The 13787-nt window shown below is 32.7% G+C and overlaps 1 protein-coding gene across 2 annotated transcripts; it reads left to right on the plus strand.

The window, feature by feature from the left end:
• The first annotated feature begins 347 nt into the window (after positions 1-347).
• On the plus strand, positions 348-12043 carry LOC132912448 (zinc finger protein Xfin-like). 2 transcript variants are annotated; one of them, XM_060969858.1, is made up of 18 exons: positions 348-926; positions 2336-2470; positions 2568-2763; positions 2850-3007; positions 3084-3316; positions 3574-3900; positions 4025-4161; positions 4237-4553; positions 4731-4990; positions 5070-5337; positions 5428-6671; positions 6805-7234; positions 7329-7670; positions 7740-7927; positions 8071-8352; positions 8433-8610; positions 8705-8984; positions 9134-12043. In XM_060969858.1, exons 1-18 carry the CDS (start codon positions 792-794, stop codon positions 9874-9876), a joined length of 5853 nt encoding a protein of 1950 aa, XP_060825841.1. In that variant the 5' UTR covers positions 348-791; the 3' UTR covers positions 9877-12043. The 2 variants fall into 2 exon arrangements, with proteins under 2 accessions (XP_060825841.1, XP_060825842.1); XM_060969859.1 differs by lacking the exons at positions 348-926; positions 2336-2470; positions 2568-2763 and having other exon boundaries at positions 2854-3007; positions 3128-3316.
• Positions 12044-13787: the final 1744 nt, after the last annotated feature.

Below are 13787 nucleotides of genomic sequence, written 5' to 3' on the forward strand. Positions count from 1 at the left end.
TTCTAGTTCAATCATTCGTTACGCTTTGTTTAAAATGTTTTATGATGGCAACTCTCATCGTAAAATAGGTTAAGTTTGATAGTGTTCATAAATCTATCAATCCTTTATAAATTTTATTCTCTAATAAATAAATATGTACCACGGTGTACCAATATTCTTTTCAGCCACCATAATTTATATCTAGATAAGGTATGAAAAAAAGTGTTCAATAAAAATAATAATAACAATTACAATACTAATATTCTGTTCTATATTTTTTATATATTCTAACATCTAAACAATAAATTCATCGATAAAGAACATCAGATAACCATGAACCAATCCGATCATTTGTCGATTACTGAAAATGTCGATTTGACGCTTATTGGAAATTTCTCCTCGTATCAAAGAAACGAATTCAATACGAACTGGACTTTATATAAAACCAAAATACAATTCGTGGTTTCCAAAGTATCGAAAAATCGACGGATATTTCTACGTAAGCGTATGATAGCTAGGGACATGGAGGAGGTCATGCTCGACAGGGGTGATGGAACAAGTGTCTGTGTACAAGATGGCGGCGCCCGGGGCCTTAACTGTCGTGAAAATCGCCAGGAAGTAGCCTGTAAACGGAAGCCGCGCGGTGTCGCAGCGAGCCGCGGATCCCCGCTCCGAAGGATGTGATCCGAGGAAGAAGAAGAAGAAGGCCGAGCCTGGGCCAGAAGAGCCTTATTCAACACTGCCACGAGGAAATCCGGATTATCCAACTTCCTCGGGCCAGTATCGCGATCGTCTTCGTGGCCACGCCGACGATGGAGTCCAGGGAACGCTACCAGGAGCTCTGCAGACTATGCGCATCCTACGACGCCGTCAAGATGGACATCTTCGGTCAAGAGGGCAAGAACAGACAGCTCGTTGACAAGATACAAGCTTGTCTGCCGTTTAAGGTTCGTCATCGTTCGCCTACCAGAGATTTCTTTACACGTCAATCTCCTTTCCCTTCGTGTCAACCTCCTCAAATCATTTTCAAAATGTTCCCCATTTAACGAGGAACTTGCGATTCAATTTACAACATTACGCTTATTTATGTCGGGAACATATTATATTAATGCCTTTCTTATTTTATAGTTTCTTTAAATGTGTCTCGCAATTGCGTGAAGTCACAAGTGGTTTTGTACTGTTTTCTGTCTTTCATATTTCCGAAAAGTTTCATCAAGTTTCCGTGACGTTTTATGATGATTTCTGTTAGTCATAGTTTTATTTCCCTCTGGATATTATTTATTAATTGTGTTTTAATTTATATATACAGTTCAATTCTTACTTGTTTCGGAAAAATGATAAATTTTGAAAAATCGATGAATTTGGTGTTAATTTTAAATGGTCCGTCAATTTTATTCTTATTTTATCATCGGGGTACTTCTTCGTTTTAATTGTTCTTCTTAATATTTTTAGTTGGCTTTTACGCCTTGTTTGTTGCGATGAAAAGTATTTTGTAATTACGTTATTTTCCTCGTTTGAAAAATGCTCGATCCTATTATTCATTGTATTATTTTACGATAAAGTTAGAATTGTTGCCTTTCTTCTTTTTCCTTCTTCATTTTCTCTCTCTTTTTTTTTCTCTTTTATTTCTCATTTAATTTGTTGTTTTCACTATGTATTTTTATATAATTTTATATTTTATGCAAATATAATATCAACAGTTCTTGCATTAAATAATTTAATATATATTTAAACATTTGTAATTTTTATTTCTGTTTATTTAACATCCTTTTGATGGATTCTGAAGTGTATAAAATATTTTTTATGTAAATTCGAAAGTACCATTTTTTTTTCTCTTTTAAACTTTCAACTTATATATTTATATAATATTTTGAAGTGTAACTATCACAATTCGTTCAAGTTCATTTCATTTTACATTTATTTCAAGCTGTACCTTACCATATTTATATTTCTACATGTATACAATTTTTCTGATAGTACGATTTATGAGTTCTTTCGAAGTTATTGAAAATTTAATTATAATGTCAACGATAATATTATCATGATATATAAAAAATAACTCTTTTATTTGTTATATCAAACACATTTCAATCATTGTGAGTCTAGAAATATTTTATATAATTCCTAGGCGTGTGTACGACATCATTGTCAAATTTCACTTGGAACATTTTCGTAGTGACGTTGGAATGAATGTTAACTGCAGTACTATACATCTTTGTTGATATCATTTATTTTACTCATATTACTTTATGCTAATTATACTTATTTCAATTGTTACGTTGCATAGTCCGTCAAGTTCATTTATATATTGATTAAGTAAAGATGAGAACATTAATATTTAAATATTTAATTTCAGATTGCAGAAAATGATCGACTACCAAAATGCCTCTGTTATCGGTGTATGTACAATTTGGAAAATTTCTATGATTTTAGAACAGCATGTGTTAATGCAGTGGCTCTCTTGGAAAGGTGTTTATCACCTTCAGAATCGGTAAAAATAAAGATATTGCTTAATCATTAAAAAAAGAAAAAAAAAATTGTCCTCTTTTTAATCTTAAATATTTAAATCATCTTTTTTGATTGTTCAGAATGGAGATGTTACAACCATCTTGACGTGCTGTAATGATTCAGAGTATTTCGAAGGACGGAAAAGTATACCAGTGCTAATTCCAGAAGCTCCTATCGTAAATCCAAATGCCGCTTTAGGCACGCCACCCAGATTGAATTCTGATGGAGAGGCTGATCATGAGACAGAAGAAATTGATAACAGCGGGACAGACGAAGGTGCTTTTTTCAATTTCAACATATGAAAAATATATATCAAGAAATATTAATCTATTATTCTATTATTGTTTCTGCTTTTGTTTTAGCAACAGTCATGGACGACTCTGAAGATCGTCATTCGGAGGAATATGAAATGGATATGGAGACAAATCCAAGCGATTTTTTGGAAATGACCTCGATAGTTGCAGAAGAACCTGAAGAATCAGGATTGAAACATCATGATGTTTCTAGTAACTTATCAGAGGTATATTATAGTTAAATTCAATTGAAGGTATAGCTTAGATGTGTCTAGTGAAATCTGATAATTTACATTATTACAGCATACATCTCAACAACATGAAGTTTATGTTTGTTCCTTGTGCAGCAAAGCATTTAGTTCAAAGGGTCATTTGTCCTTGCATGCACGCATTCACGTTGGTGCCGGTGATGTGATTGGTGAAAAAGTTCTTACGGATGATCATACATCATATAAAAGGCCCTATCAGTGTGATCTCTGTCATAAATCATACTCCACTGCAAAACATCGTTGGGGTCATGTATCTACAACTCATAGGTATGTCTTTTTTTTAACTCTCGTGCTTTCATTTAACAATTACACATATTTTTAAAATGGATACGTAATATCATAAGGAAAAGATCTAAAACATCTACAAGAATAATTCTAGGAGGGAGTATCATGCTATTCTGAAGAGGCAAAGCGAAACATTAATTGTAAAATTAATATTAATATGTAAAGGGAATATTTGATAGATATTTATACATATTAATATAACGATAGTAACAATGACGGTATGCTAATATCTGTATCAGAGGCCATCCGGCAGTGACATGCGGTTATTGTTCCCGTATCTACTCAACCAGAACAAATTTGGAAGAACATATAAAATCACGTCATGCCGGTCTTCCAGCACCTACGGAGGTTCCGCTGAACAATGCCTATCGGCCAGAAAGTAGATATCAATGCAATGCTTGCGGGAAGGTTTGCACGGATGCTATGGAATTGAATCTTCACGGTAGGATTTGTACCGAAGGACCGAGATTAGATCTTTCAGGAAAAAACGAGATTAGTGATAATAAAGTTGCGGATAGTTCAGAAGCTTCAAGTATTGGAAGTGATGACGATGGCAAAGATTATAGGTACTGTTAGTTCTATCATCTGGTTAAATATATTTCATATCTTTTTCTTTCCCTTTTCCCTTTTTTTTTCATTTTTTTTTTTTTTTTATTTATAAAAGTGATTTAAAATTATTTAATTATTTAGAAGTGCGGAAGCTAAATTAGCGAAAAATCCTCAATTAACAATTTTAAAACAAGCATTAACGAAAGGAGATAGCCTTAAGCGAGATTTCGAAGACAAATTTACTACAAATTGCAAACCAAAAAAATTACCGAGAACAGGTAACTTGAATACAAAATAAAGTTTTATTCATACAATTATGAAACAAGAATTAATTCTTTTCTTTCATTTAATAGAGCATACTGACTTTCAACATACTAAGAAATGGTATTGTGAATCGTGTCCTCAATGTTTTTCTTCAGTTAATGATTTAAAAGAACACGAAGCAACTCATGATGCGGATAAGCCATTTGTTTGTCTTTTATGTAAAAAAGACTTTTTTCTGAAATCTTCTTTAAGCAGGCATATTCAAACATTACATGGTGTCGATCCATGCCCTATGGTGGAAAGTGATAAGTGTCTAAAGAAAATTGTTTCGCATAATTGGAACGAATCTATGGATCTCGATTCGTATGAGGGTAAAACCTCTTCTGAATTTCCATTGTCTCCAGATGTACGTTTTATAGAGTTTAACACAATCTTTCCTTTTTTCTTTTCTTTCTTTCTTTCTTTCTTTCTTTCTTTCTTTCTTTCTTTCCCCCTTTTTCTTCTTTTGTTTTTTCAAAGAGAAAAATCAGATTATTTAATCTTCATTCTGCATTTTTTTTTCTCTCTCTCTCTTTAATTTTAGACAAATGCAGAAAATGAGGACGACCATGAGAGTGGACAAGAAAATCTCATTGAAATTGAAACTGTGTTTGTTTGTGAAATTTGTACTCGTGATTTTAATGACCGTGCGTCTCTTTGGCTTCATATTCGTGCTACTCACAAAGAATTTGCAGCATTTGCATGTGGTGTTTGTTTAAAAATTTGTGCAGACAACACACAACTTTTGAACCATGTAAATATGTACCACGGCGGCTCGAAATTACTACTTTCTGAACAAAGAAGGTACTCCGTTTCAAATTACATGAACGCTATTTGATAATAATGGCAAATTTGTAACTATTTTTATTGTTACTGTTAATAGGTACAGTTGTACCATTTGTGGTAGGCAACATGATTCCAGAAAAAAATTAATTGCTCATGTATCTATACATAATGTGGATCCAAATTATGATCCTGCTACCTTTGTTCAGTTAAACAGTAATTATTACGGAGAGACCATCAACGGTAACGAAACTGCAGAACAAATGCTTGACTACGAAGAGGATAGCGATAAAGTGGACTGTTATATTTGTTACAAATCGTTTCCTAATGAAGATCATTTAATACGACATCAAAGAAATGCGCACAGAGTAAGAATACTTATAACAATGACCAGATTATTATGCAAAGCAAGGAATTTTCTCACAAATTTTTATTAAGCAAATTTTTCAATTTCACAGTCGGAACAATTAGTGCTAGCAGGAGATCCTTTAAATCCTTCGAGTTTAAATGGTGGTGGTAACAGAGCTCAATATCATCTCTTTTTCGTTTGTGAACTTTGTGGGAGTTCACATCCTAGTAAATGGGAACGTTGGCTACATGTTAGTTCGTCTCATAGCAATGAACCGGCCATAAAGTGTGATCGTGAAGATTGTGGTAAAATTTTTGCTACAAAATCTCTCAGAAACGAACATATTCAGCATCACGCGATTCAAGGTTCATCCCCAAATACTTGTGAAATTTGTGGTAAACTTTGGGGTAGTAGGGTTGATTATTGGAAGCATGTTATGGGCGTTCATTCGGATACTGTTCCATTAATTTGTGGTGTCTGCTTAAAAGTGTTTCCAAATGTTTTGCAACTGAGTACTCATGTAAGATCGAAACATTGGCCATTAACGAATGGTGACTTTAGCTGTGACATTTGTGGTAGGCCATATTCGAATAAATCTAAAATGTCCAGACATAGAAAGATCCATGGTTTCGAGGAAAACTGTGAAAATGGGGCTGAAAATAGCGAGAATAAAATAGACGGACGAACGAGGGAAACAGAATTAAGTTGCGAGCTTTGTGCAGATTTGAAGTTTACTAGTTTAGAAAAATTATGTAATCATAGACGAATCGTTCATGGACTTTTCCCCTGCGATCTCTGTAATAAATGCTATGGACGAACATCACATTTATGGAAACATGTAAACAGAGTTCACAAAGGTCATGAAGATGTAACTTGCCCTTATTGTATGAAAACTAGTGCTTCAAAAGATCATTTAGCAGCACACATTTCAAAAATTCATAGATACGAGCCTGATTCTAGAAAAGATGGGAAAGATAATAGACAATTTAAGACCGAAGAAGTTAGTTTACATTATTGTGAAAAATGTAATAAAGGATTTCACAAGCGGTATCTATTGCGTAGGCATATGAAAGGATGTCAGAATTACAGGAAAGACCCTGGAGCATTATTAACGAGATGCAGAGCTTGTGAAAGAATATTTAAAGATCGTGCCAGTTTACAAAAGCATATCGAGAATCATCATAGTACATACACGTGTCATCTTTGTAATGAAACAATTACCTCAAAATTAGGCATTATGACACATAACAGGGTGAAGCATATGGATCATCCAGATTTAACTTGCAATTTTGGATCTTGTAGGAAATTATTCAGAACTAAAGAAGATTTAGAAGCCCATAGAAAAGATCACAAGTATGTAACTTTAACGATAATTATTAGCATTTATATCTTTATCGAAGCACAAATCTTTTATCCTATAAGTGATTAATTGTGATTAATTGCTATTTTTTCTTTTTTTTTTCTTTTTTCTTTTTTTTTATTGAAGATATCATACCACTCCTAACGTTTGTGATTTCTGCGGTGATACCGTTGAAAATAAACTGAAGTTAAAAATGCACGTTTTATCTCTTCATCGCAATGAAATTGGCGTATCTTGCGGAGTGTGTTTAATACCAATGAAAGATCCGAAAGAACTTAAAAGTCACGTAGAAGAAGTTCATTCCAGTGTTCTTTCAAGACCCAATACGTGTCAAGTTTGTGGGAAACAATACGCTTCAAAATGGAAAGCGTTTGATCATACTAAAAAATGCCATGGAAAAGTATTTAGGACTTGCAAACAATGTCTAGCTGTTTTCACTGAAGATTCTGCAATCAGAGATCATTATGAAACAATACACAATATTCCCAAAGATCAACTTGCAGCATTTGAACATAGATTAGATATTGGGTCGAAAAACGAAGATTTTGGAATAGAGGTGGGTTTGTAATAAGTAATTATAAAAGTTACTATAAATAATAGTAAAACTATATTTTATATAGTTGAGTGTAAAATTATTATTTCTGCGTTAGTCTCCTGATATAATAGTGAAAGAAGAACCAGAGGATTTAGAATATGAAATAGATATGTGTGATGAAGATTCTAGTGACTCGAAAAGGAGAAGGTCCTTAACGGATACCTACGATTGTGAAATGTGTCCAGAAATGTTTGTAAACAGCGATGCACTTTCAAAACATTATCGTAACATGCACAATACCGATCCAGAAAGAATGTTTAAAAGATTAAAACAGGATGAACAGAGAAGAATGCGTGGTAAACTGAATTTCTCTTGCAAGAATTGTAGGCGACAATTTTGCACTAAAACATTATATTGGAACCATGTTGCGACTTGCAGACGAAATATACGAAAAGGAGTAAGTGGCATTCTTGAACAAAAAATTAATGTATTTTGATTTTATATCAATCCAAATTCTTTTTTGTAGGAGGAAAATTTATCTTTACGAAATGACATGTTAAGTAGCCAAGAAGAATTTTTGAAGAATAATAATCAAATTAAGAAAGAGGAGCCTACATCAGATTTAAATATTCCTGATTTCAATCTTTTCGAAGATATAAATCTTCAACTCTCTGGTCAGAGACCTCTCCCGAATCTTATGCCACTCACACAGAGGTAAATACTGTAAGATACAATATAATATCCGTTTTCTTTTATTCTTTGTTTCTTAATCTTAATTTATGAATAATAAATAAATAAGTAAATATATATATATATATATATATATATATATATTTATATATCAATCACAATTTCAGGGCGAAATCTTCAATAAAATGTTCAAGAAAGGATTCCAGGAAAGTTTATGACGAATCAACAAATACAGAATGTGCTTGTGAAGTGTGTGGAAAACAATGGCCAGCAAAGAAACATTTATGGCAACATTTAATTCGTTTCCATCGAGCGGAAGCAGCAGTCACTTGCGGAGTATGTTTGAAACTTTGTAAAGATTATGATGATTTGGCAGAACATTTGAAAGCTGCACACGAAGCGATATTGTCAACTGAAGGAAATAATTTTACATGTAAAATTTGCGGCAGGTATTGTATGCTTAGTTTTGTACTTGTACATAGTATTGTAATATATACATGATATATAATCGGGAATTTATGTTTGATAGGTATCACAATGCTCGTAGTAAATTGTTATTACACACAAGTATTCACATCGGCCATCCAGGTACTAGTACTTGGTGTCCAAAATGTCGGAAAAATATTACCGATGAAGCTGCACATTCGACTACGTGTAATACGAAGACGGAAGAAGGAGGACAAATGAAAAATAATGAAAAAGCAGAGGTAACTAATTACAGAAATATAAAATAATATACTTACTACAATTAATGAAAGTATTTTTGTATATTAATGTTTTTACATAAACTGTTATCAAAAGGGAGGTCTAATAGCTGATGACGCGATAATTGAAGAAGTGGAAGAAGGGGATTTTGAATCTGAAGCAGAAGAAGAAGAAGCAGATACGGATGAATCAGAAAGTGGTAGTAGTACCGAAGCCGAAGAAGAACATGAAACAGAAGACGAATCTAGAGCAACCGGAGAAATTACTTACAATTCAGAGAGCGAGGATTCAGAAGAACTGGATAATTTAGAAATTGACGAAAAGAACGTGGAGCATTATCCTTCGAAACATCTTCCAGAATCCAAAAGTACTACAGGTATCGAAGGAAATGATTATCAATCTAAAATTAAATAATTTAGTTTATTATAACGAACAACGAGAAAAAGAAATGTCGATCTTGTTAGCGTACATCTTTTAACAATTAACTGAATATACGAAAAGCTAAATATGTTATCGTTATTGCAGAAACAAAGAAACACGATGCAAATTTATCGGATGATGATGGACCTCCCGTTCTCAGTCCCATGATGCCTCTGCTTCCTGAGAATATGTCTGTAGAACAGCCGATAAGTCATAAACTAGGCCCTATAGTTCCTCTAACTGAGAAAGACATGCGCGATTTATCAGAGATTCGAAATCGATCCTCCCCGAAATCTATGAATCTATATGAAAAACGGTTATCCAATAACGAATCTCCAGAGTTGGAATCTGAAACATTTGCAAATCGAAGCGATGAAGATTTTGAGGATACGAAAAACGAATCTGATGAAAACACCACCGAAGAAAATGAGGAAGAGAATGAGGATAATGAGGAGATTGAGGAAAACGATGGAATAGAATTAAACGAAGATGAAGATGTAGAACCTGGAGATAACGAGGAAATTGAGAAAAATGGGGACAGCGAACAGGTTGAAGATAACGAAGATATTGAAGAAATGGAAGAGAATGAAAGGAACGAAGGAATCGACGAGTCGGAAGAACACGAAGAAAACGAAGATGTTGAAGAGACAGACGAAGAAAATGAGGAGAGAGAGGAAAACATGCAGTTGGATGATCTGGAAGGTGCTGTTCTAATGGTGACTGACGGGAATCAAATATTGATTCAACAAGGAATATTAGAAGACGAGAATGAGAATTCAAACCAAGAATATGTTTATTCCGCGCTTAGGTACAGTACAGAAGAGGACAGCGACGATGCAAGGAAATGAGTGCCAAATTGAGATTAAATAGCTGGAAGAAATATACGGCGTGACAGAGTTGTTGAATGTTGTTTGAAGAACGAAGAATACGTGGAAATGAATTCAATGAAAATTAAATACGCTAAAATTGAATTGGACAAAATCTAAAATCTAGTTTCCAAATAGCGTTAGCGTTAAATAATCGATATGAAATAGATTGTTCGTGAAGTGGAATGTTCTACTTCCGATGGTAAGTAGAAACGACGTGAAATATTAAATGTTTGACCTTTTTTCGAATTATTTGAAGTGCCACAAATTTCTTATGCTTAAATGTCAACGACTTCTAGTATAATTAAAAACTAGTAATTATTAATTGGTAATTGAAAATAAAATATTAGAAACTTAAGAAAATATTTTACAGGTGAATATTTTTTGCATATGCATTATTAATGTAAAAATTATGCGTTCCTCTGATAGGATAGGACTTTTCTTATTCTTTGGTTTTAGCTAACATTGTCGACGAAACATGTCCACGTATTCCTAAAAATTGTCAAAGATAATCGCAGTTTGTATTACTTTATTCTGTATAAAAGATACAAATGAATCATTACGTGACGTGTACCTTGGAATTCATATTGATGACGCGATAATTTGTAAATACGTTAGATTAAGTGATACAAATAGCTTTCACAAACTGTATGATAAGGGACGGTTCTTTCATTGTGTCAAGCAAATGTAAAGAAAGGTAAGATTAAAACAAAAAGAGTGAGCTTAATCTCTTATGTTACGCTATGAATTTAAAGTTTACGCGATCAATATAAAGAATTTCAAGCGTATTGAAAGTGACTATATAAGCTAATACGATATGATAAATGAACAGTCCCTGATCTCCTAGACAACGTTTTCGTCGTATTTAAGTTTCGAATTTACAGACGCAATAAATCGGAGACTCAACTTTGAATCAATACTAGGTAATTCGATCGGTATCGATATTTCGCACACAACGCGTTCAAAAATTTTCTTATTTTATAAATCTTCAAATAAAGAAATAGTACAAACGTAGCAATATACAGAGTATCTATGATAATATTATATATATGTATATTATATATATGTATGTATATATACATATAAGTGATATACATATAATTATATATATATATATATATATATATATATATATATAATTAACATTATTCAAATTATAAAACGGTTTAAAATATGTTAAATTATAAGTAATTTTTTATTAAATGTTCGATTTTTGAAGAACTTGAAGAACATTGCTTGAACCCGAATGTTCATTTCGAATATATACTTACCGTATTTGTTATACTGTTGCACGTGTCTATGTTAATATTCTATTACTATTATCATCAACCTCGTTCTTATTATTATATCAATACTATTATCATTTCTGTATTATATTAATATCGATTCGATTGAATTTACCTTGAATCTGCAGACAAAATTTCCAAGATCGACGGGTGAAGGAATCGAAACAACTTAGTGTACATAGTAGGCATGTAAGCGACTTCGTGTACAGTTACGTTATACAATATGAAAGAAAACATATTGATATGTGTGCATGAGCAAAGTATGATTATTATGTGATAGAAAGGAAAGGCCAGCTTCATTAACCATCTTTTTACCATCGTACGTGTTAAAATACCGAAGGAGCAACTGGTAATCAATCGTTTCTATTTTCCAACAAAGCTGTACAATAGTATATATCAACGAAAGGGAAACCTCGATAATAATCATCGAGCAAACATTTTTCTAAATGTACTAAACATCTTACTGCACTTATCCGATACGTATTCGTTCAGTTTCTCTAGAAAGCCACCGTTCCGTTACACCTTAGCAGCCTTAGAGTTCGTACGTAGTTTAGGATAGTAAATGACATTAATTTCGTTTGAATTATTCATTACTCCAGTGTCATCGATAACATCCGTTAAAACGGTAGGTAAAATGGAAGTAAAAACGCTGTTTCCCATTCTCTATCGGATAGTTCTCGGTGATACATTCCTTAATTCATGTTTAATATTCTTTCTTTTCTTCTTTTTCTATGTTCTTGTTTCGTTTGTTATTTATTCGGGGCATTCGCTTCCTTTCCAGCGTGTTAGTGCATAAGAAATGAGAATGACGATTCGCATTTAACGTTTGTAACGATTATAATAAAAATTACTAAGTTGATTAATTTCCTATTTTTATTTCAATCCTGAAAAAGGCATAAAAAGAATGGTCTGAATTACTAGTCTTACATTATATAAAATGTCTTTTCAAATGTAAAAGTATGTGCATAATAATAAATTGTATCGTTCCTTGAAATTATAGTTCGGCGAACGTTATGTGTTATAGCACATAGATAGATATAGTTTTGTTGCACGATATTGATCGAAACGAAATTCAGAAATATTCAAAAGAATTTGATGACTCATATTATATATATATATATATATATATATATATATATATATATTATTATTATTATTATTATTATTATTATTATTATTAGTTCTGATGGGTAATATGATGAGTAACATCTATCAAGTAATAATATCTAATATATATATTGTTATATATAGATATTATCCAATGTCGATCAACATTCATTTTTTCTACTTTTACATCGATGTAACTGTAATGGCACAGTGACGCAACTATCACTAATAAATAAAGTAAGAATTAAATAAAGTATTCTTTTACAAAGAAAAAAATTATTGTAAATTACGCGTGGAATAAAGGTACGCGCCGCCCCCTCTCATTAGCATTGAAAAAATCTTTTACAAGATAAGATAAGAAGACGTATAAAAAGACCTATGTAAAAAAGAATAACCAACCTCCGTTATAATTTTTATAAATATCTTAATAAGAAACAATCTTTTTCTGATTTAGATTTCCGATTATGAATTATATTGATAAGTTAATTATTTTATAGTTCACTGAAACTGGAAAAAAGAGAAATTGATTGGGAGATCGGTTGCGCATAAATTTTTACGTAAAATTACCTATAGCAAACCCACTGGCTTTTTTTTATCAGCATATTCGTAAAATATACTGTTAATTCAGGAACATCAATTGTTATTCTATTTTACAATTTAACAAACTGGACAGATCAATGCAAAATTATATTTACGTTTATAATTAAGTTTTCATAGTTGGTCGATAATTCTTATATTAGGAAGAACATCTTGTAAATAATGCATTTTTTTTCTTTTTTCAATAACTTTTTAAAATAATTTTCTTCGAAAAGGCAAAGATTTTCACTATAAATTTAATTTAAAACTCTTTTTTATATTTAGATTTGACCAGTATAAATCAAATAAGGATACCGTAATCTGTACTTGGAGCAGAAAGCACGACGAGAAACGAAATCGATCGAACTTGCGTAAAAAGATATTAATTAATTTGTTAAACGAGAAATTGTATAATGCGCAAAATATTTGAAATATAGAGAAACAGCCTGTAAATCGAACTGATGATGTTGGACGAAGCAAAGAGTGTTCTTTCGAGGGCCTTCGGAGCGTGGCTCGAAGCAAAAGAAGGAGGAGGGTTTCAAGAAATCGGACGATTGCTTTATTAAGACGTCAGAAGGTACAGGATAGGCCGGGCCTGCGGTCGTTATTGCCCCGACCGGGTTCTCGCTTGGGACAATTGCTTCGAGAAGATCAAAAAGACCATCGAGAGAAACTGACAGCAAGAAGGAAAGGGAGAAAAAAGACGGCGAGAGGGAGAGGCAGAAAACGAGAGAGACGGATAGAGAAAGAAAAACCGTCATACCGAACCTTCGTGTGCTGCTCTCAAAGTTGAAATACTGTTCCGAGCTTGCACTTTCTAGACATTGTTCTAATGTATTCCGCCGCAGTTAGATATCCACGCTAATCGTGAATATATAGCATGCGTCTAGTAGGTCTCGATTTGTTATCTGTTATGCTTGTTCA

This window comes from Bombus pascuorum, chromosome 12 (assembly GCF_905332965.1).
Source record: "Bombus pascuorum chromosome 12, iyBomPasc1.1, whole genome shotgun sequence".
Lineage (NCBI taxonomy): Eukaryota > Metazoa > Arthropoda > Insecta > Hymenoptera > Apidae > Bombus > Bombus pascuorum.

Bases quoted from the DNA above. Each gene is read 5' to 3' on its own strand.
- LOC132912448 (XM_060969858.1), top strand. From the start codon at position 792: ATGGAGTCCAGGGAACGCTACCAGGAGCTCTGCAGACTATGCGCATCC. The intron at 4,162-4,236 runs GTAACTTGAATA...TTCATTTAATAG, and splicing joins AAAAAAATTACCGAGAACAG to AGCATACTGACTTTCAACAT. The intron at 8,985-9,133 runs GTATCGAAGGAA...TCGTTATTGCAG, and splicing joins AGAATCCAAAAGTACTACAG to AAACAAAGAAACACGATGCA.